Here is a 27,144-nt window from a genome sequence, read left to right as displayed (position 1 = left end):
TGCTCTTGATATACATTCACTGATGAACATTGGTTTTAATGAGAAAAAAATAAAATAAACAATGCGAGGGCAGATTAGAACCCTGACACGCTTAACAAAAATTCTACCACTAGTGCATCAAGACAAGCTAACTATTGATGCGGATCTACGTATTTATTGACTAATGTAAATACTCTCGAGGCTATAATATATTGTATTAAAGTATAGATATAAGGATGAAACCATCATATTAAACATGAGGTCTATGTAAACAAATTTTTTGCATTTTTATTGTACGTTTCTGATATGCATTCTCCACAACCATTACCCCCCCACCCCATGCTGAAAAGAACAAAATATGTTTTGGATTCTGCTGTCACTCTCTCTTCAACTGTCATCTTAACCAGTAAAACTTCCTTTATCAATCAACTTCAACTAAGTCAACTTTAACTAGCAAAAAATGCTGCTCTAAGGCTGGTCTTTTAATCAGGAAATGCTTTTAAGCCTCCATGAACATAGATACATGTTTTATTTTTCGCATTAAATCAGGCAGTTGGTTATTTTAAAAAGTTACATAAAATACCTACATTTCTAAAATAATAATTAATAATCATATTTTGTGTTACTTATATAACCAATTCATGTTGGTGGCTGAGAATAACTAAACATAGGTGCTAGATTAATCGCTGTTTCATTTTATCATTTTGTTTTTCTGTTTGCTTTCCAACCCAGTTTTGAAACACATTTTCATGTACTCTCCCAGATGCCAACATGGTCCACCAGCAGAATGCCTCCTGGCTCTGGTGGCGCAACATACTGAGGATGCATATTCATCCTTAAAAACTGCCACTCTGATATCCCACAAGCAGAACGTGCTCGCTTCAGTCATTCCCCACCGCCAGTCCTGCAATTCGGTGCCAACATTTCCCATTTAGAAATTCCGCAAAGCTCTTTTTGCACGTGAAACGAGGCACATTACGGCTCAATGCGAGAGCCGAGGCAAAGCAGAACAACGGAGACAATTAAGGAAGCCCCCCTAACCCCTCCCTCACTACTTAAGACAAAATACCCACATCGAATTAATTTGGAATTTCTTCTTACGTTCACACAACCAATCAGAGATGCATATTCCATGCATTCAGTCCGGGCGTCAGTCGAGATCTTTTCATCTGCTCTGTTCATTTCTTCTGGGGAAGACAGGAATTAGCCACAACACTTTGTGCAGCTAAACTGATTTTGTATTTGCATTGAGAAGCACTGTGTTAGTCTTTCTCTTATTCTCTTTCCTTTTGTGTGAATGTATATGTGTGTGTTTGTTTGTTATTTTAAGCATGTTGAGAGACGTTTATTTTTAGGATAAATTTCTAGGACCTGTATCACTCTGTAGCTAAAGAGTGGAAAGAAGATAGAGGGAACACATGAAAGAGAAAGAAAAAAAGACAGTTTAAAGATTTGCATCTAAAATTCTGCATTTTTTTAACAAAATTTTTTTAATTTTGTTCATTAATCACCCTCAATCACTGTCATTTCAAACTGCAGGGTGCAAATGCGATGCACCAATCATAACTTTTGTTTTAGGCAATACATTAAGTTTATTTAATTAATATTATGTATTAATTGATGTCACTCAAAATGGTGTGTTTTATTTTCTCTGCTAGCTAAACTTCCAAAGCAAAGTCATACAACCGTTGTGCAACTGACTCGTAGCATATGAGCACAGAGTGGCGTTTAATACCTGAATGAATCCGAATCTTTGAACAAATCAGTTGAGTGAGTGATTTAATGACCCATATAGACAGCCACTTGATTTTTATCCCTGAATGAATCAGTGTTTTGAACGAATCGGTTGAATAAATGACTCGTTCATTAATGTAGTGACTTGCCATCACCTACTGGCGATATTTCATTCATTTCACATTTCTGTATTCAAAATGTTATGTTTAAGACATTAATATCATTACATTATGCATTTGCAGCTGCTGTGTAAATGCATTTACTGCCCTCTAAGCAGCATTAAAGTGTGTAAATACATCTAATTGTAATGAAGGGTCGGCAGAGTGGGGATCCATTTGCAGCTTTATTAGAACAATCACCAAAGCAGACAGGGACAAGGGCAAAGACATAAACAGGGACAGGCAATGGTCGAGGCAGGCGGCAGACAAACGGTGTCGAGTCACAGGCAGAGATCAGGGCAGGCGGCAAGCAAACACAGTCTAGTACTCAGGCAAAGATCAGGGCAGGCAGCAGAGAATCACAGAGAATAAACAGTCCAACGGTAACAGAGTAAACAGTCCACAAGAAAACGCTCAGTAATGATCACCGGGGCAAATTAAGACTTCGCGATGAGTGTGTGTGAGTGTGTGGCTTAAATAGTGTGAGTGTGATGAGGTGCAGGTGTGTGCGCAATCAGTCCCAGGAATGAGGGCCTATGGGAAACGTAGTCCAAATGGGAAACGGTCAGTATTCAGGTGATGGCTCCCTCCGGTGGTGCGGAGGAGGAGGCGTGGGAGCCACATTCGTTCCAGGTTCTTGTGATCCGTGAGTATATTGAATAGGTGTTGTGCTCCCTCCAGCCAGTGGCGCCACTCCTCCAACGCCGCCTTCATTGCCAGAAGCTCCCGATTGCCTACATCATAGTTGCGCTCTGCTGCCGACAACTTTCTGGAGTAGAATGCACACGGGTACATTTTTGCTGGATTACCTTGGCGCTGTGAGAGTATAGCCCTGATGCCTGTGCTGGAGGCGTCAACCTCGACTATGAAAGGGAGTTCTGGGTCAGGGTGGCGGAGAATGGGTGAATCAGTTCTTGAAAGGCGTGCACCGCCTCATGGGACCAGGAGAGGCGTGTGGATTGTCGCTTAGTCATGGAAGTTAACGGGGCCGCAATGCCACTGAAGTTTCGGATGAATCGCCTGTAGAAGTTGGCGAACCCCAGGAATCGTTGTAGTTCTTTCAGTGTGCGTGGTTGAGGCCACTCGAGCACCGCCCTTACTTTACTATCTTCCATCGCCACTCCCTCATGACTGATGACATAGCCCAGGAATGATGTAGAGACACGATGGAACTCACATTTCTCTGCTTTGGCATACAGTTTGTGCTGAATGAGTCGCTGCAGTACGGCCCGGACATGTTGGACGTGTTCCTCGAAGGTTTTGGAATAGATGAGAATGTCGTCAATGTAGACTATGACCCAGCGATTGAGCATATCCCGAAAGACGTCGTTGATGAATGATTGAAAGATGGAGGGACTGTTGGACAGCCCGAACGGCATAACAAGGGTAGCAGTGGAAAAGGCCGTCTTCCATTCATCCCCCTCTCTGATACGAATCAGGTTGTATGCACACCGGAGATCCAGCTTGGTAAAATACTTGGCTTGTCTTAACTGCTCTAGGGCTGCGGGAACCAATGGCAGAGGGTAGCGGAATTTAACAGTAATGTCGTTCAGTCCGCGATAGTCTATGCAGGGCCGAAGGCTGCTGTCCTTCTTTTTGACGAAGAAGAAACCGGATGCTGCCGGGGATGTGGAAGGTCGGATAAAACCTTTGGCCAATTCTTCCTCGATGTATGCTTTCATAGCAGCTGATTCCGGCTGAGACAGGGGAAATATTCTGCCCTTGGGGGGCGTGGTACCAGGTAGCAGATCTATGGCGCAGTCACTGGAACGGTGCGGAGGTAATTCAGTTGACTTGCTTTCACTGAAAGCGACCGCCAGATCAGCATACTCAGCAGGTATGTCGGGCTCGTCAGTGTTAGTCTCGTGAACTGAAACGGTCTGAACTGGTATGGGAGTGATCTGTTTCAGACAGTGTTCGTGACAGGTGGCATCCCACTGAACGATCTGGTCCTCCTTCCAGGAAATAAGCGGGTTGTGAGTTCTGAGCCACGGGAGACCAAGGATAACTGGATTGTTGGGTAAGTGGATTACATAAAAGCGGATGCGTTCGTGATGAAGGACTCCCACTTGCAGTGTGAGTTCGGCGGTGATGTGCGCCACTCTTCCTCCCCCGATGGGTCTCCCATCTAGCGCTTCCACTGTCAATGGAGAGTTACAGTCTGTTAGTGTAATATTGTGTTCTCTGATGAATGTATCTGACATGAAGTTACCCGCTGCCCCAGAGTCCAAAAGTGCGTGCGTGGTTATGCATTGGTCATTCACTGTTGGAAGAGGAAATTATAGATGCGAATGGTTAGTTCAATGAAGTCATTAAGCGATTTTCCCTCGTCACGGCATGCGAGCTCAGCTTGAAGCTCCAGAGACAGCCCCTTGCGAAACAATAGTTTCAACGTGTCCTCGACCCAGTTTGTTTGAGCGAAGACCTCTTTGAAACTTTGCAGGAAGGCCGAATAGGTGGGAAACACAGAACTATCCTCTCTCCATACAGCCGTGGCCCAATCCAGCGCTTTACCCATCAACAGGGAGCAGACAAAGGAAATCCGACTGGACTCGGTGGGATAGAGAGTTGGCTGTTGGTTGATGAACAGAAGAAATCCCTTACACTTTGCGGGGGTACCGTCTCCGGGAGTGCGAGGCGTGGATTTACAGCGGGAGTGGCAGTGAAGGCCTGGCTGGCGGGAACCGCTGTCGGCGGCGTGGCGGCCTCGGTGGCGTCAAATCGAAGACTCTGCAGGGTTCTCACCAGCTCCTCGGTAAGAGAAGTCAATCGATTCAGTTGGTGTTGATGTACCGCGAGCTGGTTGGCCTGGGCGGACAGCTCGGTGGAGATCTGCATGATTGCTGCTGGATCGCTGTTTGGCGAAGTCTTCTGTAATGAAGGGTCGGCAGAGTGGGGATCCATTTGCAGTTTTATTAGAACAATCACCAAAGCAGACAGGGACAAGGGCAAAGACATAAACAGGAACAGGCAATGGTCGAGGCAGGCAGCAGACAAACGGTGTCGAGTCACAGGCAGAGATCAGGGCAGGCGGCAAGCAAACACAGTCCAGTACTCAGGCAAAGATCAGGGCAGGCAGCAGAGAATCACAGAGAATAAACAGTCCAATGGTAACAGAGTAAACAGTCCACAAGAAAACACTCAGTAATTTTCACCGGGGCAAATCAAGACTTCGCAATGAGTGTGTGTGAGTGTGTGGCTTAAATAGTGTGAGTGTGATGAGGTGCAGGTGTGTGCGCAATCAGTCCCAGGAATGAGGGCCTATGGGAAACATAGTCCGAATGGGAAACGGTCAGTATTCAGGTGATGGCTCCCTCCGGTGGTGCGGAGGAGGAGGCGCGGGAGCCACATTCGTGACACTAATACAGCTTCTGTCACCAAAACAAATTCCTTGTATGTGTAAACATACCTGGCAATAAAGCTCTTTTTGATTTCTGATTTCTAAAAGCAACTTCAGATGCAGCTTCTTGCCACCTCTGTATTGCAAAGATGGCTTTGGTTGATACTGATTTAATTGGTAACAGCCTATAATAACAGTCATATAATTCTAGTTTAATTGACTAAATTTAAGAATTTAACATTAAAGATAACATACATATTTAATAAGGTTAGAAAAAAATTACTAGGTAAAAATATCCCTGAAAATCAATTTGAGGGAGCAAATAGTTCCCCTTATGGGAAAAATTCATCTCTGGCCTTATTGTTTAAAGTGTTATTCCAAAGTGTACATTTAAATCGATGCTAGTCAGCGCTTCACATCAGTGCAGCCTAAATGCATTCGCTCCGCTCTATCCAGTGCATTGTGCTTTACACGGTTTGTGTAAAGTCATTTGCTAGTCTGGTTGTTTGCTGAAAAAGAGATGAAATGTAGTTGCAATAAACGCTTTAAGAATGCCTACAACTGTAAAAGTAGGTGATTGTTATTCTTTTGCGCAAACTGTGATGACAGCACGGTTTGATTGACCAATCAGTGGAAAGGGGCATTTACAGACACGGTCCATCTGACTCATCTGAAGTCATATGATTAATGAAACCATTGAAGCACAAGTTTGAGAGTAAAAAAGTCAGGTATTCAAGGCGTTTGCAGGCATGTATGTTTTTCTACACTACCATTCAAAAGTTTGGGGTTGGTAAAATTTTTTTAAATTTTTTTAATAATTCTCTTACGCTCACCAAGGCTGCATTTATTCATTAAAACAGTAATATTGTGAAATATTTTTACCATTTAAAGTAACAGTTTTCTATTTGGATATTATTTTAAAAGGTAATTCATTGCTGTGATGGTGATCCATTCCTCAGTGTTGAAAACAGTTGTGCTGCTTAATATTTTTGTGGAAACGGATATATTTTTTTCAGGATAATTTGATGAATAGAAAGTTCAAAAGAGCAACATTTATTTGAAATAGAAATATTTTGTAACATTGTAACATTTACTGTCACTTTTAATCAATTTAATGCATATTGCTGAATAAAAGTAAAATTATTATTGATTTATTTATCTTACTGACCTTTTGAACGGTATTGTTTTTATCAAATGACTGATGTCTGTATGTCCTCTCCACGCTTTTTGACCCCTCAGCGCCCCACACTGGTTTGACCACGGCAGAGTACTACCACCAGATGGCCCTGCTTGCAGGTCACCGCAGCCCCTATGCTGACATCATTCCCTCAGTGGCATCCACAACGGGGCCTGCAAGCAACGCCCTGCATATGGAGTACCTGCAGGCTATGGAAAGTAAGTTCTCCACTTGCATACTCTCTTCTGATGTCTATAACATCCACCTATCCTATCCACCTATCAGAGGGACAGATTTAGGCTGAGACTATTTACAACTTTAATCAATACAAAAAGCAAAAGCCACATGTTTTTGAATACACACACACACACACACACACACACACACACACACACACACACACACACACACACATAGATATTCTGTATATATATATATATATATATATATATATATAGCTTTAGTTTTCCGATAGAATAGTTGAAAGAAACAGCAAATCTTTATTTCCTTCTAAACCATTCCAAAATAATTAAACTGGTTAAATTGAACTTTTGTGTGGGGGAAGGGTGTGCACAGGATGTATGCAAATGAGTTATTTTAAAGAGTAAATAGGAAATTAAAGGCACGGTGACTGAAGTGAGGTCAGGTGGACTGGCCCGTTAGTCTTTAATGAGAATGCATTTAGCCCATCAGCTTCCCCACTCTCTCGTTTCTCACAAACTAATTAAAACTAGCCAAAATTGCATGGGTATCAGAAAATTAATTGCTGTTAGGTGGGAATAGGAATGTCCCACTATTCATCACCAGAGAAATCCTTTCTACTGTGGCACTGTTTAAGATTAATAGACTTAAACAAAACAATTAGGGCCACCATTTTCAAATGAAGATGTCGCGTCCCCCTTACTTCAAATCGCCTGTGATCAGCTCTTGGTAATAACTCATCCTATTTTAACAATGTGTGTTCCACGCCAGCCAATTTAACACTTTAAAGCTCTCTTTTATGATGTATAGACTCTGAGAAGGGGAGTGAATAAGGAGAAGTGCGTTATCTAGTAGCTTTTGTTAATAATGGGGATGGGAAGGCGCAGTTGTAGTTTAGAGCTCAGTTCACATCAGTGTAATTACTTTTAGAGAAGTACTGACTAATGAAACAATGAACCTGTCCTGCGTATGTGTGTTTAAGCCATGCATTGTTTAATGTGTTAGCTGCTAATTATCCAGTGTCGATTAGATTCTACTTCTGTATTACACACCTCAATTTGGACCCTCTGCAGGATGTAGATGGAATTATTGTTTTTTTTCCACGCTTTTTTGTTAAAAAATGTTTGACCAAGCATGCAATATTTACTCATATTACAGGAATTGTAAAAGATTGGCTCATATTCAAACATAATTAAAAATTATGTTTTAGGCAATTTCTTACTTTGGCTGTTCAACCATTATGGTTAAACTAGTCCAGTGGTTCTCAACATTATTGACTCTAAGGCCAACAATCCACAACAATATTTGATCCTGTCTTTTCAATTTACAGAAATTAGGTGTGTCCATAGATTAAAATAACCAAAGTAATTATAATTAAAATTAAAATAAGTAAATTTTTGAATTTCAAAAGTTTGGGGGTAAATTAAATCTTAATTTTTAGTATTTTAGCTATTTTTAAAGCTTGTTTTGTTTTATTTTAAGTCATCTTTCATGTGGATTTTGATTGTTAACCCATCATAGTTACAGAGATCAAGCTGTTTAAACTGGATTAACTAGCCAATGTGAGTAATGTACCAGTACTGCCAATCTAATATCATAATAATAAGTCTGTGAAAACCTAGACCAGCTGGTGATAATCTTAAATGACAAATTAAATTTTTTTTTTTAGCTTTTGTCAGAAATAAACCAACATTGCCGATATAAAACAAGTCCATAAAAACCTAGAAAACTTATGCTGGTTTAGCTGGTGACAAGCTTAAATTACTAATGTAAACCATCTTTTTGTATTCCTTGTTCTACCTAAGTTAACCAGCTCATATCATAAATAAACCAGAACTGCTGATTTAAACTACAGTAGTTGAGAACATCTTGAAGTTTATGCTGGTCCAAATTGGTCTTTGCAGCAGGAAAATCAATATGGACTTACAGACTGTACATAGTGTTGTATACGGGTGTGAATTATATATATGTGTATAGTGTTAATGCTCATGTACTTATGGATTCATGTGTGTATGGGTGTGTAAGCTTGTGCATGTGTCTATTCACATTGTGTTTGTTGTACTCCACACATCCACAATCATTCAAAGGCTTAATCACAGTTCTAAACAGAATGCCAACAATGTGTAAAGATGTTCCAAATGTGGGAATACTCACACACACACACACACACACACACACACACACACACACACACACACACACACACACACACACACACACACACACACACAGTGATTTAAATGTGAATGACAGACCCTGTAATCACTGTATGTGTCAAAGCAGAAAGAGAGTGAGAGAGTCAGAGAGAGAGAGCGTAATTTTGTTTTGTTTGCATGCTTGCTGTTAAAAAAAGTACAGAACAACTGAAAGAAAAAATATGAGTCACAAAGTCATTGTGTCACTCCATACAACAAAAGACCACCATTCCCCGCGCACCCCTCTCTTCCCCTCCCCCTTTCTCTTCTCCCTCTGTTTCTCCCTTCTTTCTTGTTTGTGACATCCGCCAATGAAAAGACAACAAAAGTCATTTCTTAATCTGTAGGTGCCAGTCATTGTGCGTGAGTGGAGGGCCTGTCTGCGTTCGATCTGCTTTCTAACGAAAGCTTTTCAAAAACAACTAGTGCAATTCCATTCAGTGTTGACACACTATTCAACCAAATTAAACATGATTCAATATCACAGTGATGCTGCCAAGCAGTGGGTACAGTGGAGTCAAACTTGTATTTACAGTGCATGCAAAAAGCATGCAATGCAGGAAATTTAATCATTGTTGAAAGCATTGTCTATGATGAATAAATTACATATAATTAAAAAATTGTCATGATTCTTAGTCTGTAAAGCTTTCTGTGTGGTTAGTTCACATACATACATACAAACATATACAGGTGCTGGTCATATAATTAGAATATCGTGAAAAGGTTCATTTTTTTATTGTAAATTATTTTAAAAAATGAAACTTTCATATATTCTAGATTCCCTACATGTAAAGTAAAACATTTCAAAAGTTTTTTTTTTTTAATTTGTTGATTAGAGCGTACAGCTAATGAAAGTCCAAAATCCAGTATCTCAAAATATTAGAATATTTACATTTGAGTTTCGTTAAATGACCATCCCTACAGTATAAATTCCGGGTATCTTTTGTTCTTTGAAACCACACTAATGGGGAAGACTGCTGACTTGGCAATGGTCCAAGAGACAATCATTGACACCCTCCACAAAGAGAGTAAGTCACAGAAGGTAATTACTGAATGGAGTGGCTGTTTACAGAGTGATGTATCAAAGCATATTAAATGCAAAGTTGACTGGAAGGAAGAAATTGGGTAGGCAAAGGTGCACAAGCAACAGGGATGACCGCAAGCTTGAGAATACTGTCAAGTAAAGCTGATTCAAACACTTGGGAGAGCTTCACAATGAGTAGAATGAAGCCGGAGTCAGCGCATCAAGAGTCACCACACTCAGACATCTTCAGGAAAAGGACTACCAAGCCACTTCTGAACCAGAGACAACGTCAGAAGCATCTTACCTGGGCTAAGGAGAAAAAGAACTGGACAGTGAACAGTGGTCGAAAGTCCTCTTTTCAGATAAAAGTAAATTTTGCATTTCATGTTGAAATCATGGTCCCAGAGTCTGAAGGAAGACTGGAGAGGCACAGAATCCAAGCTGCTTGAAGTCTAGTGTGAAGTTTCTGAAGTCAATAATGATTTGGGGGGGCCGTGACGTCTGCTGGTGTTGGTCCATTGTGTTTTATCAAGTGCAAAGTCAATGCAGCCATCTTCCAGGAGATTTTGGAGCACTTTATGCTTCCATCTGCTGACAAGCTTTATGGAGATGCTGATTTCCTTTTCCAGCAGGACTTTAGCACCTGCCCACAGTGCAAAAACCACTTCCAAGTGGTTTGCTGACCATGATATTACTGTGCTTTATTGGCCAGCCAATATGCCTGACCTGAATCTATGGGATATTTTCAAGAGAAAGATGAGAAACAGTCGATCCAACAATATACAGATGATCTGAAGGCTCAATAGTGCCTCAGCAGTGCCACAGGCTGATCACTTCCATGCCACACTTCACTGATGCTGTAATTTGTACTAGGAGCAAGTCATTTGCTGTAATATGTCCTGCCGATCAAGTATTGAGTGCACAAAAGAACATACTTTAAAGAACTTGAATTTTTCTGTTTTGCAAATCCATTTTTTGATTGATCTTAGGAAATATTCTAATATTTTGAAATACTGGATTTTGGACTTTCATGAGCTGTACGCTCTAATCATCAAAATTTAAAAAAAAAAAAAAACTTTTGAAATGTTTTACTTTACATGTAGGGAATCTAGAATATATGAAAGTTTCATTTTTAAAAATAATTTATAATAAAAAAATGAACTTTTTGATGATATTCTAATTATATGACCAGCACCTGTATATACAGTGTATATATATATATATATACGGACCACAAGAAAATGGGAACATTTTTTGGAAATTATGTCAATAGGGATATAGTTATACTCGACTGACATGACCATAAAATATCTGGCTGACAGTTAATCTCTTCGATATTAAAAGCTTTTTAGAAACAAAAAATACAATGCAATAAAATTAAAATAAAATAGAATACATTTTTATGTCTTGTGCCATTTGTGTTACTATTAGGTTTTAATACATAACTTATTATGTTCTTTCTCTTTTTCTCTCTCTCTGTCTATCTTCCTCAGGTTCTCGATTTCCTAGTCCTAGGTTCACAAATCGGCCCAGCAGAAAACGACCCCTTCCCAGCTCCCCTTCCCTGTCTGACCCCAGTTTTGACCTGCAGGCCATGATTCGCACCTCGCCCAACTCTCTAGTCACTATCCTTAATAATTCCCGCTCCAGCTCATCCACCAGTGGATCCTACGGACACCTCTCAGCTGGCACTATTAGGTATGTACAACAGTGAATTAAGAATATTGTTTTGCAAAAATTGTATCTTTTTTTCTGACTGGCCATAAAGCTGGATTTTGCTTTATTTTTGTTTAAAAATACTTTTTTTATTATTATTATTATTTTTTTTTTTTTTTATCGTACGTCATATGTCAGTGGAATTGTTTAGTTTTTCCTTCAGGACAGATTATTGTGTCACTCACATCCTTCTGGGATGAGCCAGTCTTCATATCTTACTTGACGGGTTTTAAAAGGATAGTTTACCCAAAATTCTTCATTTATTCACCTTCATGTCATTCCAAATTTGGACTCTGTACCAAGTATGAAAATAAAGAGAGTGGTGTGTATTGGAACAGACAAGAGGCAAGAGAATGCGAGAGAGATTCTGAGAAAGAGATAGACAGGAAAAGGGACCTGTGCTGAAAGTGGACACTCCAGCACAACCTCAGCAGTGGAGTGATGAATGAACACTGGATGGCGAAATAAACGAGGGAACATAGAGAGCGCTATTAGGAGGAAGCGTGTGAACATATTCCTCCCCTCCTCCCTCACACTCGTCTGTCTGATATGCATCACCTGATTAATGTTCTCTCCATCAGCTGAGGAGAGCTTTATCCTAACACTGCCGCCACGCAATCGCTCATGCTGGAAAGGAGGAGAGGAAGGGGGAATGACAAATGAAAGGGTCATGAAGAGGGGGACAGGGGAAGGAAGCAAAGTCTGGTCTGAGGACAGTAACACAAGCTTTAATGGGAAGGAGAGAGAATCTGTTGTGGATAAAGTGAATAGAACTCACCCACTCACTATGTCTTAGTTGAAATTCAGTAGCGGTTGAAACTGAGGGCTGTTCTTAAGTGTTCACTGACCGTCCTGCCTTCTAACATGTTTAATCTGTTTCAACAGCTGAATAATTCATGTTTTTCAAATGATCTCACTTATATGGGGCTTAATTAGTTTGGTCAGTTCATAGTGGGGAGTTCAGACAGACTTTAAGTGGATAATGAAGCTTTTGTCACATCAGTGAGACTGTTATTGACATGGGGGCTAATCAATATTCAGATACTGATCAACCAAATGCCACTTTAAGCTGGGATATCTAAATTTGTTCCGGTCACAAGACACTCCTATATTGCGGTTTACTGGGTACTCTCTGCCAAAAATAGTAAGCAATTTTTTTTTTGTTTAAAGGTCCAGTGTGTAATATTAAGGAGGATCTATTAACAGAAATGCAATATAATATAAATAACTATGTTTTCAGTGGTGTATAAAGACCTTACATAATAAACTGTTATGTTTTTATTACCTTAGAATGAGCCATTTCTATCTAGATACACTGCAGATCCCCTTACATGTTAAGTCACCATTTCGCGCCGGCATGTTTCTGCTCTACAGAGCATGTTTCGTAACTATGTTCTTCTTCTTCGTTGGTGTTTTTAGAGGCAGCTTGCATTATCACTACATTAAACATGCACGAAGTAGAAGAAATAGTAGTAGTAGTAGTCGTCTGGTTTATTAGAAGCAGAGACCTTAGAGTTCCTTGTTAGAAGTAAAAGAAACCTCATTGATGATTGGCTACTCTCTGCTGTCTTAGACGACGACATCTCTGTCCTGTGTTGGTCACCGTAGCTTCTCTATGCACTTTGAAAGGGTAGCGGTGGACTGAGCCATTGACTGCAATTTGCAACCCCACCGCTAGATGCCACTAAAATTTGTAAACACACTACTTGCACTACTACAAAATAGTAGACATACACTACCGTTCAAATATTTAGTGTCAAACATTTTTTTAAAAATTTACGTTTTTGAAAGGAGTCTCGTATGCTCACCAAGGCTGCACTAATTTGATAAAAAATACACTAAAACAGTAATATTGTGAAATATTATTATTTAAAATATTAATTTAATTTTTGTCATTTTAAATAATAATTAAAATGATTATTTTAAATAACAGATATTATTTTATTTTAAGATAACAGCTATTACTCCAGTCTTCAATGTGACATGATCCTTCAGAATTATTTTAATATTTGGTGCTGAAGAAACACTTCTTATTTTTATCAATGTTGAAAACGTTATGCTGCTTAATATTTATTTGGAAACTGTGATACTGTTTGTTTAGGATTATATGATGAATAAACAGTTCAAAAGCATTTATTTGGAATGGAAATCTTTTGTAACATTATAAATGTCTTTACTGTCATTTTTGATCAATTGAATGTGTCTTTAATTTCCTTATACACGTTTTTTATTATTAATTATCAAAACCTATCCTGTATTGTTTAAAACATTATCAACATTATGTAATGAGTACTACAACAGATGTTAAACATGAGATTGTTGCAGATTTTGCAGCATTTCAGAATATAAGAAGTTCTTACATTTGAACACATTCAGTTCTTGTAACTTCTCTATCAAACTGAATGATGGATCTACCATAGAGAGCAGTGTGAGAAACAGCTAGCATCCCTGGCGATGTGTCACTCAGTTTGACATCTGCCATCCAGCACTATTAGGGAGCGACTTTACCTGGTTTGGGTGGGGGTCTCAGAGAGCGAAAAGATGACAGAAATGTTCCTCTTTCCCACAATGAGAGTGATTAATCAGTAATTTGTTTTTGTAAGCTAATCAGTCATATCTTGTGTGTACATGAATGGACAGACGTGGCAGGCAAGGGTCCAGGCCCAATGAGTGATGAGACAGCTGCATCAGCCACGCAGCGTCCAGCTACATTGATTTCCTCTCTGCCTTTAATAAGACCAGTAGATGTATGAGCTCGCATGGAGCGGCCAGCATGTCCCACGATGAATGGAACCCCCTATGAATGTCTATTATTGAGCACCAGGGATTTATCATTAAAGAGACTGTGGCATCTATAGAAGAGGAGGTGATATATGAAAGTTCAATAGTGTGCTTAAATACAGCTTTTATTCTCTTCGGGTGATTCATATTTTTTTTACATGAACTATATTGGAACCTTTTCTAAAAAAGGGTTTATATTTGTTGCTGTTTTTATATTTGTTTAGTAATTAAGATTAACAGTGTAGTAAATTCTATTTGTAATTTTTGGGTTAATAATAATTATTAATTATTTATATTAATTTTATATGTTTATATATTTTATTGATAGTATTATTTTATATTATAAAATATTATTACATTACATACACTACCTTTCAAAAGTTTTTTTTTGGAAATTAATTATTTTATTCAGCAAGGCTGCATTAAATTGATCAAAAGTGGTAGTAAAGACTTTCTATTTCATATAAAAATTATATAAAATATAATAATATAAACATTTCTATTTCAAATAAATGCTGTTCTAATGAACTTTTAAATAACACAACTGCTTTCAACATTGATAAAAAGTAGGACATTTCTCCAGCACCAAATCAGCATATTAGATTTCTGAAGGATCATGTGACATTGATGAATGGAGTGATGGATGATGAAAATTCAACTTTTACATCACAGGAATGATGACTTGTTAATATAGATTCAAATAAAACTTTAAATTGTAATAATATTTCATAGTATTAATGTTTTTACTGCATTTTTGATTAAAGTGCAGCCTTGGTTAGAAAAAGATATTTCTTTCAGAAAAAGTAAAAAATCTAACCGACCACAAACTTTTAAACAGTAGTGAATTATAAATAATATTAAATTAATGATATTTAAACAATGGCAAATTTTATACAAAGGAAATAGTTTGTAATGTACCACATCACCAAATTTCACTTATTTGCAACATGAACTTTCTCATGGTTGAATCTTTCTCATAAGCTGTTTTTTTTCTTCTCTATTTGTCTTTCAGCCCTGCATTGAGTTTTGCATATCCTCCAACGCCTGTAGCACTACAAATGCATCAGCAGCTTATCGGTCGGCAACCGGGTATTGTAGGTTCTGCCTTCGGACACAGTCCGCCCCTCGTGCACCCAGCTCCTGCTTTTGCCACCCAGAGACCTGTTCCTGGCATCCCCCCCTCCAGCCTAGCACCTACAGAACGTTCCACAGCCTCAAATGACTCACAGGTCAGTTCTCACTACTGTACAAATTATTTTCAATATAATGCTGATATTGAAAATATAGAATTTAGGAAAAAATGGAGATGATAACAGAGACAAGACAGTGTAACACAAGCTGGATTTGAACTTGTGTTTCCCAAATGAGCACCACATCTCAGTTCTATTGGAGCACGTGTGTTAACTGCCTTCACAAGTCAGTTAGAATACACATTCAAAGCTGGGAGAACTAAAATTAGATGAAGCAAGATTTTTTTTTTCTGGAGTTTAAGCAACACAATGCATTTTTAAATCATTTAACATGATTGCTTTTGGGTGTAAACAGCAACAGAATTCATTTAGATCACACAGTGATTTTCCCCCTCAAGGCTTAAATTTATTCAGTGCTTATCATCACAAGAGCCGGTGCTATTTGTTATTGTGTGTGGCTCATGAAAATACGCACCACCAACACAGCAGCATATATAAACAGCTGAGAAAGTGTGGCTGCAGACAGGCCTCATGGGAGTTTTTCCCTTGTGTGCACGTAGTCTCTATGTTGTGTCTCGATGTGGAGAGGTGGTGAGCTTGCCCGGAAGGTATTTTGAGAAATAACACCTAGCTTGTTAACAGCAAAAATCCCGCCACCTCCACCATTAATCAGACACAGATACATTCCCAAGCCTTCCCTTTGAAAGATGAGCATAAAAGTGTTTTTCATCTTTAGTTTTTTCACCCAAGCATGCCCCATCCATTTATACTCACTGTGTTCACTCGATTAAAATCTACAGAGTGCATCTTGTTTTTATCCATCTTTGTATCGATCCCTGTTTTTTTTTTTGTACTTTAGCAAGTCAAGGTGAATCAGTTTTCAAGAGATTTTCCCAATGCCAGTCTCTCCGTTCAAACCATTATAGCCCCACTACTCCATCCCAACTCAGTGTCATCCATTTCCCCCGCCTTACCACAGACAGCACCAGCCTCTTTAATAGAAGGGCATCATGGGACATTTGTCTCACCATGTAGTTGTAAAAGAACAATTAATGGAAAAGGAGAGAAGGTGTGAGCATTGCTCAAAGTGACAGACAGAGAAATAGCAGATCATTGTTTTTTATTGGATCTCTACGCTCTCAAGGATCTTTTTTATTTTATTTTAGTTTTAAACACCTTATATGGTGTACAATATATTCACAAGATTGTCTTTAAAGTGTATTTAGTTGAGTTAAAAGGGATAGTTCATCAGAAAACAAACATGCTGAACGCAGAGTTAAACGCTCTGCTAGAGGAGTCTGGCAGGATGAACCTTCCTTCAGAGCCAAGGAATCATGCTCTCTCATCCAGGGAATGTTACTTTTTTTTCTCTCCCACTGAGCTCTTTTACTTTACTGGCTCTGGTCAGTCGCAAGGGACTTCCTCTGGCAGAGAGTGAGAGAGAGTGGCAGTGAATGAGCGGATAGAGTCAGAGGAGGGGATATTGCTGTTCAGGGAGAAACTGAGAATAATGTCTGTGTTTCGACATGTTAATGGCGTTTGTTTTTGTCGTTTTTTTGTTTTTTTTTCTGGAGTGGATTTGTTATATGCATGCGTATTATTACACTAACAAAGAGGAAACATTTTTTTTGGGGAATAGTACCATGTTAATATCATATACCATCGCAGTACTGTGGTATTCTCTACAATACAGTAGTAATATCATGTTTTTTTAACTGTAGCAATACAGTGGTTTTCCATGTACCATGGTAGTCCTTTGTGAAAAAGAAGTGTACTTAATATTATTTGAATGTGCAGTGTGCTTCAAATCTCAAAAGTATATTTTAAAAAAAAACTGCAGATAATGTAACATTAATGAATTAAAACATCACTTAAAGAGAGTACACTATCATGACAATATCTATGTTTCTTAATACATTTAAGCATACTTTTAAAAAGTGCAGTTTGTCAGCTTGTCAGTACATATGGCAGTACACTTTAACCATGTTTCAAGAGTTATAAAATTACATATAAAGTTAGTAAGTCCTTAAGTTGGTCAAAAAAAAAAAAAAAAGCAATCGAAAGTTCAGCTAATTCCATTTATTACAAATTTAATGGTAATACTTTTTTGAATTACCATAGAGTACCATCTCATGAACATGAATATGGTAATCATTCAGCCTACATTTGGACCTACATTTTTGATGATGATGATGATACTGTTTATGTAGTAACTTATTTTTATATGTGTTTTTAAAATATTTGTTTCTAGACGAAACCCACCAGTGAGTCGGCTGTGAGCAGCACAGGTGACCCCATGCACCACAAACGCTCCAAACTCAAAGCAGATGAGGAGCCGCCCAGCCCCGGAGCTGTTAGCATGCAGGTATGCATCTTCACACATGTGTACATGCATATACATAGGGCTAAAAATACACACACACACAACCAAAAAAAAAAAAAAAAAAAACCCTCAAGGAGACAGTTCCCACACATGCACACACAGCAAGAGCTTTGGGACCAATTATGTTACGTACTGTAAAGCTATTTATTTGTGTGTTTGATTTGGTCGCCTGTTGTGGCACTGCTTCAGATGAGATAAGCCCCATTGATGTCCACGGCTTCAGAAGGAAATTGTTTTTCTTTTCAGATGCTTAACTGAATGGAAAAATGAAAGCAAAATTAGATGACGCATTTTACAGACACAACTGATGGTTGGGCGACTGCTGAATGGAATAAATAGACCTCTGTTTTTATTGTTTTTCTAATGTATTTTCTCTCACTTTGTGGTCCAAACAGAGCTAAATCAGACGTATAACTGACATTTGACTGCTGGCCTCTGAATTCACAAAACCTAGTTTCTATTTCCAAAGCTGTTAACACTACTAGAACTAACACCAATTCTGCATAATTTGTGGCACCTATCGAGCAAAGTTCTTTTTCCAGGGCATTTTTTCCTTGATAAAAAGAATAACAACCCCATAGGCATACAGCTACATGTTTTCTCAAGAGGTATTCCAAATGTCAGATGCATTTTTATTACATTTAGCATTGTGTTCATGATACAAATAAGGTGTGAGGACTCATCTAGTTGTCATGTACTCTAAAAAACATCATGCACTGTCTCATCTGCACTGTTGAATAACTCTCATATACCAGGCCACACATAGATTTTTTTATCTTTGAATGAAGTAATTTCCTTCATATCATGCTGCAGTAATACACATTAGTGTAATATTTGTATGTGTTTTCAAATGTGTTTTCATTATTGACCCAAATGCCCTCACCAATTTGCTGCATGTGTTTGTGCAGGAGCAAACGGATGGAATGACTCTGGTAAAAGAGGAGGGCGATAAAGAGGAGGGCAAGCAGGAGCCGGAGGTAGTGTATGAGACCAACTGCCACTGGGAAGGTTGCTGCAGGGAGTTCGACACCCAAGAGCAGCTTGTGCATGTGAGTGGACAACATATCTGTGTTTCATCTATGAAAATGTTCAGTCTCTTAATAGAATCATTCATGATAAGGGTCTCAAATAGGTAGAAAAGACACACATACACACACAAACACCTTGAAAGCCTATATTTCGCTTCAGACATCCCATTTGTCACAGCCACTCCCAAGTTTAGGCATAGAGTGAAAGAACATGAAAGCCCACTTCCTGTGAAAATACACCACTCTGTCTCCCTTTACCACTTCTCTCTGGACAACACACACACAGCTGTTCTTTTAACCGCTCTTGTCTCCTATCATCCACACACACACACACACACACACACACACACACATCATCCCCAAAGGCACACATCTGATAGAAAGATTCACAGTTCTCCGTGGCTGTCTATCCTTACTCTGACATGGCAATCCATGGCGGCCATGCTAACCCCTATCTATAATTGAAAGCCTCCAGTTGGAATGGCCTGCCTCCCACATTTGAAGGCCCGTGCTCAAAGCTTGAAGATCTTGACAATTTCTTGACTGTGTATTTGAGAGAGGTATATGCATGTTGTTCTCTATGTGTGACACATTTTTTTTTTTTTTATGTTTTAGAAAAATCTTGAAATCAAAATTTTTGAATTTAGTAATTTTGTTGACAAATTACATGTAATAACTATAAATTATGCATAATTACATGCAGCTAACCTTAAACTAAACTCAATCCTAACCCCCCATATAGTAAGAGCATGTATTTAATTAATATTAATGGGTACTTGAATGTATAGTTACACTGAAACAAGGACAAATAGTGTAACCCTATTCTTTTACATTTTCACAATTTTCACAATCTTCATTTAGCTTTTTTCGCTCTTCACTTCAATGGTCCTGAGGTATCACAGATTACATTTTAAAAAGTATAAATATTCCACATAGTCTTCATTTATATCAGATAATTAAAACATAAAAATGATTAAAAAAAATATTATTATTTTAGATTTAAAACATTTTTGTTTAAAATAGTTCAAGTATATCACATTGCAGGATAGTTTAAATATCATATCAACAACCCAGTTAGTATTCTTTTATAAAAAGCACTGAAAATGAAATAGTTTCTTATATCAACATCTGTTATTCCTCAAATCAGATTTTCATCACTCTGTCTCATAAAAATCTGCTTTTTTTCCAATTATTTTGCCTTTTTTTCAGTTATTGTGTTTTATTTTGCCATAGTCACATGCTAATAAATATATTTTCCTACAATCTAATTCATTCCCTCCCCTCTAATTCAGCTGAGCAAGGGATGAGGCTTCTTATCCCTCTTTTCTCAGTGATAGGATGAGTGCAGTGTGTGGACCACAGTGTCTCATCCAGCAAAGAATGGTGGGGGGTATTGGTGGGGGGTTGTATTTCCTTATATCAAAGCGATATAAGATCCCTCCCCCATATCCCACAACCTCCACAAGATTTTTTGGAGGGAAAAAAAAAAAGAAGATTCCAAACATTCCGTTCTGTTCACATCTTCTGTTTACACTTTGGACAAACAAATGATTTATTACATAAATGTTTATATACTGTAGATTTACTAGCCTACATCATTGATGTGCTGGCAGTTTTTATATTTTATATTGTTAAATTTTGTTCTAAAATTTCACAGTGGTTTTGTTTCTATGCTAGTGAATCTTAATTTTTCAACACATCACAGTGTTCTTTTAGGCTGGGATATAGTTTTTCTGTGCTGCGGTTGTACATTTTTTCAGCTGTGTAAAACATGCTCGCACCATGACACATTGCTGCGCTTTTTTTATCGGAACAGCTTAGCGCTCTCAATAAGATAAACATCAAATCTCTGCAACTTAGAACACTTATCTGCTCTACACAGTCAGCATAAACCAATCGGGTGTCAAATTGTATTGATTTATTTAATTATTTTCCCTTTTTTTTTTTTTTTTTTACTTACTTCCTTTTTATCCCCCCCCCCAACACTATGGCCCTTATTAACCCCAATACAGGTGCCTCGGTTCTCTCTAAGTCTTTCTCTTTGCATTTCTCTCAATATGGGTACTCTTCATAAGGACTCTTTAATGTTAGCTGATGCGTGTGGGTTTGCTAGTAAACAAGGATGCCCAGTGATAAACGAAACAGAGAGGCATGAAATGTCTGTACCCTCATTAAAATAGTGAATTTGTTCTGTCCCACCTCAGAAGTCTTGACCTCCTTGACTGTATCCAACAACTGAGATCATAAAGTGTCTTTATTTTTTACTTAATCCAATTGATATTCGATTTGTTGAAGTAAACTACTATTTTTAATTATTAACTTAATTGAAATACCAAAAGTGTAATATTTAACCATATACCCTATTTTTTGAGTCCATTTGTACTCTCATTTTGCTGTTTTACTGAGGGTTAATTTCAGATCCTCTTTCTCTCTGACTCTGTCTCTCCCTCCACCCTCAAGGTGGTTTTGACTGATGGTGGCGCTGTGGGGTGGTCTATGTCCTTGTGTGTGTGTATAGTAAGAATAGCACTTTTAAGCTGTTCTGTGCTCCTCCCTGTGCTGGGGGAGATAAACTCGGGCTGAGTGGGAAGGCGGACCCCTATCTGGCTGCTGGCAAGGACCCTTTAATTGGCAAAATGTAGATTTTTTTTGATCAGGCAGAGGATTAGACACCTTATCTGTTTGGAGTATCTTATGCGGAGATGGAAAAGCTGCGCTGAATTACACATGCCAATTGACTCCCCCCGCACACATTACTATTGCTCTCCATCTTTTTATGCCTCTTGTCAGCTTTTCCTCTTTTTTCTTTGCGCTTTAGCAACTGACGTGAAAAAAGAGAGCATGATTTATTAGTATGTATGTGATAACGCTAAATGCTGTTACGGATCCCGGAGCTTTGTGAAATTGCCGTGTAAACAGACACTTTTTATGTGTGGTTGCATTTTAATGGTGTAGGTCACGGCCTAGAAAAAGTAGCCAGATAAGAATACAATACAGATGAATTTAAGAGAGCTGCAAATTAGGGTACTCATGCACGTTAGGGGTGCAAGAAAATATTGATACACAATTCTCAAAAAACTCTGTATCAATATTTAATTATTTGTTTACATCCAAGATTTGTGGCAATGTATATATAGTGTATATATACTTAATTAATGTCATTTTCCCATTTCCTGTGACCTAAACTAAAGTGATAACTATTTACAGTTAATACATTGTTAACAAATCATTATTTAACTCTGTACATAAGAGCTAATTAAACAGTAACATTTTATTACAGTGACAATGAATGAAGAACTCACTATTTGTATATAGTCTATTAATGTATTAACTATAGTTTATAAACTATTAATTAACTATAAATTAATAGTTTGCAAATGATTTGTAAGAACTTTATTACACTATAATTATTATAAAGTGTTACCCATTAATGTGATAATTCTGCATATGGATATTGCATATTGAGTTATCACAAACCAGCATATTCTCACCTCTGAAACGTTATCCCATTTCGTCTGTAATTTATAACTCTGTGGATTTTACAGCCATAGGCTGCACAATGCTGTGACATTTTCGATGAAAATTCATTGATTTGTTAGTGTGAGTGATGAACAGTGTCATGGCAACCGTTCCAAGATGGCGCATCAACCTGTCTGGAGCAATTGAATGTGGCATCTACATACATATCTATGGGTATACACCAGCTCCCACCGCAGTGCACAGAGCTGAAGTGTGCATTCATTTTGGCTTCTGAGGCACTAAGGAGATCAACAAAAGTCATGCTGTTTGCAAAATAAGCTATGCCAAAATCAAATATTCGAGGAACACATCGAATCTAAGAGCACACTTAACATCTCGGCGCCATCCACTCTGCTGGGGCAATGTTTAGCTGAATATGTAAATATGTGCTGTGCACTTTCTTACATAAATACAACAAAATAAATACAACAAAAATGATAGCTGTGAGGAAACAGCAGTTAAGAAAGCATCTGATGATAGCAATGTGGATATGTTTGCACGAGCTCTGCAGTTCGGCACTCAGGTAAATTTATGTTTATTATATAGCACTTTACACAATAGTCATAATCTGATAAATGCAATTGCAGATCCCTCTGTTCTGATTAAATAAAATAAACTTTTTTTTTTTTGGCTCAGGTTTTATACATATGATGGTGTGTTCTTTATGACAGTTTTCCTAAAATTTGATCTCTCACTAAAAAAGAAATATTGTAATATAGCGCCCTGCTTACAGTATCATAATATATTGTATCGTAACCCTTGTATTGCAATGCGTATTGTATCACCAGATTCTTGCCAATACACAGCCCTAATGCATGTGTGCGCTTTGATGGAAAGCAGTAATCTGAAAATATTCTACTTCACAGGGGCCATTTTGCACTACAGTAAAGAAAGCAAAATATATATCTCTGGGGTTATGCCCCAGGGTGTAGGTGTTTGTATTTGCATGCAGCAAACAAATAAAAGTAAGCATCTTGTTCCTTCCTCAGAGTCTGGAAGTCCCAGTGGTTGCTGTTGTCCTGTACCGTGGCAGGCCGAAGATGAATAGATCTCTCCTCAGAGCTGCACGTGTAGCATCAGCACCTGTTAGTCTATTTCCCTTGGCTGCAGCCGCGTTCGCTTACAACAACGCCATCATCCGCTCAATAACCATTGCCATTACATCAGGCCATTAGGGCATTAGTGTCACCCCCCAAAACACTTCCCTCGCTTCCTCTTCCATCCTTTTATCAGCATGGCCAGGTCATGCATCACGCACGACAGCATTAAGCTCATTTGTACAAGCGAGTGTACCAGCATTCAGGGATGTGTCGCAATCTCTCTCTGCTGCTCTTTCTCTGTGTTATCGAGCGACAGGGCCGGCAGACAGATCACACACCACAGGGAATCCCACTTGGAGTGAGGAATAAAAAGGAGGATGAATGAATGAAAAGAATAGTTTTAAATCGAGTCGTCTGCAAATAAATCAACAAATATTCATTAATATAAGAGAATCTTCTCATGTTAAGGGTTTTTAGCTATGCTTAGAACTGTTAGGAATCTGTGATTTCTACAAATTTAGCAGAAATCTTCCATATGTCTTTTCAATACTTTAGCTAATTTGATAATACTTTCAGCTACAAAAGAAAAAAAGAGAGAGAGAAAGAAAGAAAGAAAAAGAAAGAAAGAAAGAAAGAAAGAAAGAAAGAAAGAAAGAAAGAATATTTTTCTCATTTTCCCCCAAAAAATACAAAAATATACAATTAAATATATAGTAAAGATTCCTGGTGAGCTTATAGATGTGGAAATCTTCTCAAGTCAAGTCACCTTTATTTATATAGCACTTTTTACAATACAGATTGTTTCAATGCAGCTTTACAGTGATAACAGGAAAATGATGCAGACAAAGTTTGTTTCGGCTGTACAGCAGCTCTAGAAGAAAATAGTGTCATTGTCCAGCTTAAGTAAGTTCAGTGTTGATTCATTTCCATTGTAAAAATCATTGGTTATTAATTAGTTCATTTATCTATACAGCAGCTCTGGAGAAAACAGTGATGTCATTGTTCAGCTCAGTTCAATTCTTATACAATATTGTCAATGCAGTCAGATCAATAATATTGCTGAATATTATTATATCACTCTTGTTTTACAGGAAATCAAATAGTCTGGTTACATTACTTAATTCTGTATTTAAATCACTAACAAACCAAGTCTACTAATGGACAGTGGGCTGAAGAATTTAGTAGTTGAGTAGTACATTTTGATACTTACCTTGTAAAAGCTAAGAGGGCAACTGAAGACTGTTTTGATTAATTCATATTATATGGCAGCACTGTTATATTCTTGATTCTGATTGACTGACAAATGTTCTAAGTTGTTTCCTTTTTTGCAACTGGGTGATTATGAAGTTTTACCCACTTTACATTTCTAAATCACTTCAATTATTTCAGTTATTTCAAAAAGCCATACAATCTACCGCAACAAAAGAACATTGGCCAAGCAAATCAGGCCAATTGAATCCAATAAAAATGGCAAATATGTTCAAACTTTTTCTCTCTCTTTGTCTGTTTAAAGAAATGGCTCAAGCCACCATAGTAACTGAGATTTGGTAGACGGTCATGGAATTTTAACGACATCTTTGGCTGTTTCTAAGCAAGATTCTGTATTAGTGAAGCCCAAAAATATACTTTGTTATTTACGTGTATGCTAGGGTATGTGTACAGTGTGCATGCCATAAATTTCATAATCAGTATGCACATACTGTATGCATATAGTCTGTATGCCCCGCTCACACATGCACATTGAATTTTTTTGTACTAATTAGTTTGTCCACAAGGTAGCAACACTGGCCTTGTCACACTTTTAGGTGTGTGCGTAAAAAATAAACAGACGAAGAGTCAGAAAGATAAAAATCCAATACGAAGTTTAATCCAAACAGACAAAGTAATCCAACAAAGGCAAAGAAACACACCATAATGTAAACGAGACCAAACAAACAATAAGTAAACAGGAGGAACTTAAATACACAATGATTCAATCAAAAACATACTTTAGCTCGATAAAAACTTTCCTATAGAGCTGCTGTAAAGCCAAAATAATCTCTGTCCATTAATTTTCCTATTATCACTGTGAAGCTGCTTTGAAACAATCTGTATTGTAAAAAAGCGCTATATAAATGAAGATGACTTGACTTGACAATGGTGATGCACTAAATGACAAACAGCTGTGATGATAGTTAGTGTCCATGGTAACAGATGAGTGGTGGGAAAATCAAACAAAGGAACACAGGAACTGAAGAAATAAAGACTAAAAGTCCATGAACAAAACTAAACTGAACATAATGATGACAGGCCCGGGCCACCGGACCACAACAACAATAGACATCCCGCTGATGAGCGCTTGTGTAAATATACATGAAACTCTCATTTAAAACACAAAAATTACACTTCCTGTGTTCAAGCACACTATCAAATGGAGTATATTTTAAAAAGATGCTTTTTTTATGCTTTCGGTTACACACTAAGCATTTGTGTCAAAACTGAATACTTTGGGCTTAAGAAAGCTGTTCCATATTCAGCATTTTATGGGTGAAAGTAATTAGGAGATGTTAAAATGAACTGAAGTTTGTTGGACAGTTACACCAATTAAGGTCTGGCATTCTCATGGCGATCAGTTGACATATACTCAACCCAGACAGGTGATTGAAGGTCGTCTCTTTGTCGAAAAGAAATGTTTGAATGACAGTCCGACTTTGACGTCTAGTGATGTAGAAGTACAAATATAGAGTGTGCACATATACACTCACTCAGCTCACACACAAATGTGCATGTTTCTCAAACAAACTCTGTGAAAGTTTGGCTGTAACTGCAGCGAGGTGACGGGGAGGACTGTGATGCAGGCCGCCTTTATGTCATGAAGAGGAATAAAGGATGAGCTCCGCTCTCTGTCTCTGCTGCCACCTCTCACTCTTTTTTTTTAGAAGCCGTTTCACTCTGCCTTTTCTTGGACTTCCAGCTGTCACTCTGGTCTGTCCCCTCTTCTACTCTGTATGTAAGGGAAGTCAACTCAGGCTGTCTTTCTTTTTCTGTTTTGTCTTTCTCTCTTGGTTTGTCTGGCTGTCTTTCTCTTGCATATTCTTCCCTGTCTTCTTCTCTTGTGGAGATGGTCAGTTGCTTTGGAATGCATTAATCCCACTCGCTTATGTTCAGGATATTGTGTCTGTTCCTTTTAAATCAAATGGCTTCAGGACAGGAAAAGCACTCATAAGTGCTGCACACTGTTGTCTTTGTGTGGATGCCAGATGTTGACCTCATTCGCTCAGCGGTTTGTGTGAAACTGTGTTTTCCTTTGAAACCTTCAGCCCTTCACAACTCCCTTGCTGCACGTGTGTGCGTGACAGAGATGGCCAGACAAACAAAAAAGGGGTTACTTAGAGAAAATGAGAAGGACCTAGGTGGAGGCAGCATGTTGAGAGAAAGATAGAAGAAACGCAACAGGGATTTGATGGCTTGTAGGAGAGAGAAGGGGCAAATGACAGTGAGTGAGAGGAAGTAATTGGGTTTGGTTAAGCCAGAGGTGACAGTATCAACAACAGGGGCGAATGAAGATGATGGGCTGCAGTTGGAAAGCTCTGGCATTAGAGATGCTTTCACTAAACTTTTGATATCTTTCACCCCTTAAACACATCCCCCACTCGTGCTCCACCCCTTCCAAAACCTTAGATTCAAAAGTTGCCACAGC

General features: G+C 38.3%; 1 protein-coding gene across 4 annotated transcripts in view; it reads left to right on the top strand.

Annotated features, from left to right (window-relative positions):
- gli3 (GLI family zinc finger 3) overlaps positions 1 to 27,144 on the top strand; it is a 147,768-nt gene that overhangs the window by 110,796 nt on the left and 9,828 nt on the right. For 3 of the 4 annotated variants that reach the window (XM_051882716.1, XM_051882718.1, XM_051882719.1), the window contains 6 exons: positions 6,451 to 6,606; positions 11,302 to 11,506; positions 15,318 to 15,534; positions 17,747 to 17,860; positions 18,787 to 18,927; positions 23,415 to 23,510. In XM_051882716.1, the coding sequence (XP_051738676.1) occupies positions 6,451 to 6,606; positions 11,302 to 11,506; positions 15,318 to 15,534; positions 17,747 to 17,860; positions 18,787 to 18,927; positions 23,415 to 23,510 (929 nt within the window). The remainder of the gene's footprint in view (positions 1 to 6,450; positions 6,607 to 11,301; positions 11,507 to 15,317; positions 15,535 to 17,746; positions 17,861 to 18,786; positions 18,928 to 23,414; positions 23,511 to 27,144) is intronic. The other variant, XM_051882717.1, reaches the window with a different exon arrangement.

The sequence above is a fragment of the Ctenopharyngodon idella genome, chromosome 23 (assembly GCF_019924925.1).
Source record: "Ctenopharyngodon idella isolate HZGC_01 chromosome 23, HZGC01, whole genome shotgun sequence".
Classification (NCBI taxonomy): domain Eukaryota; kingdom Metazoa; phylum Chordata; class Actinopteri; order Cypriniformes; family Xenocyprididae; genus Ctenopharyngodon; species Ctenopharyngodon idella.
Note: the sequence above shows the minus strand (reverse complement) of the source record. Positions and strands in the feature narration are given on the sequence as shown.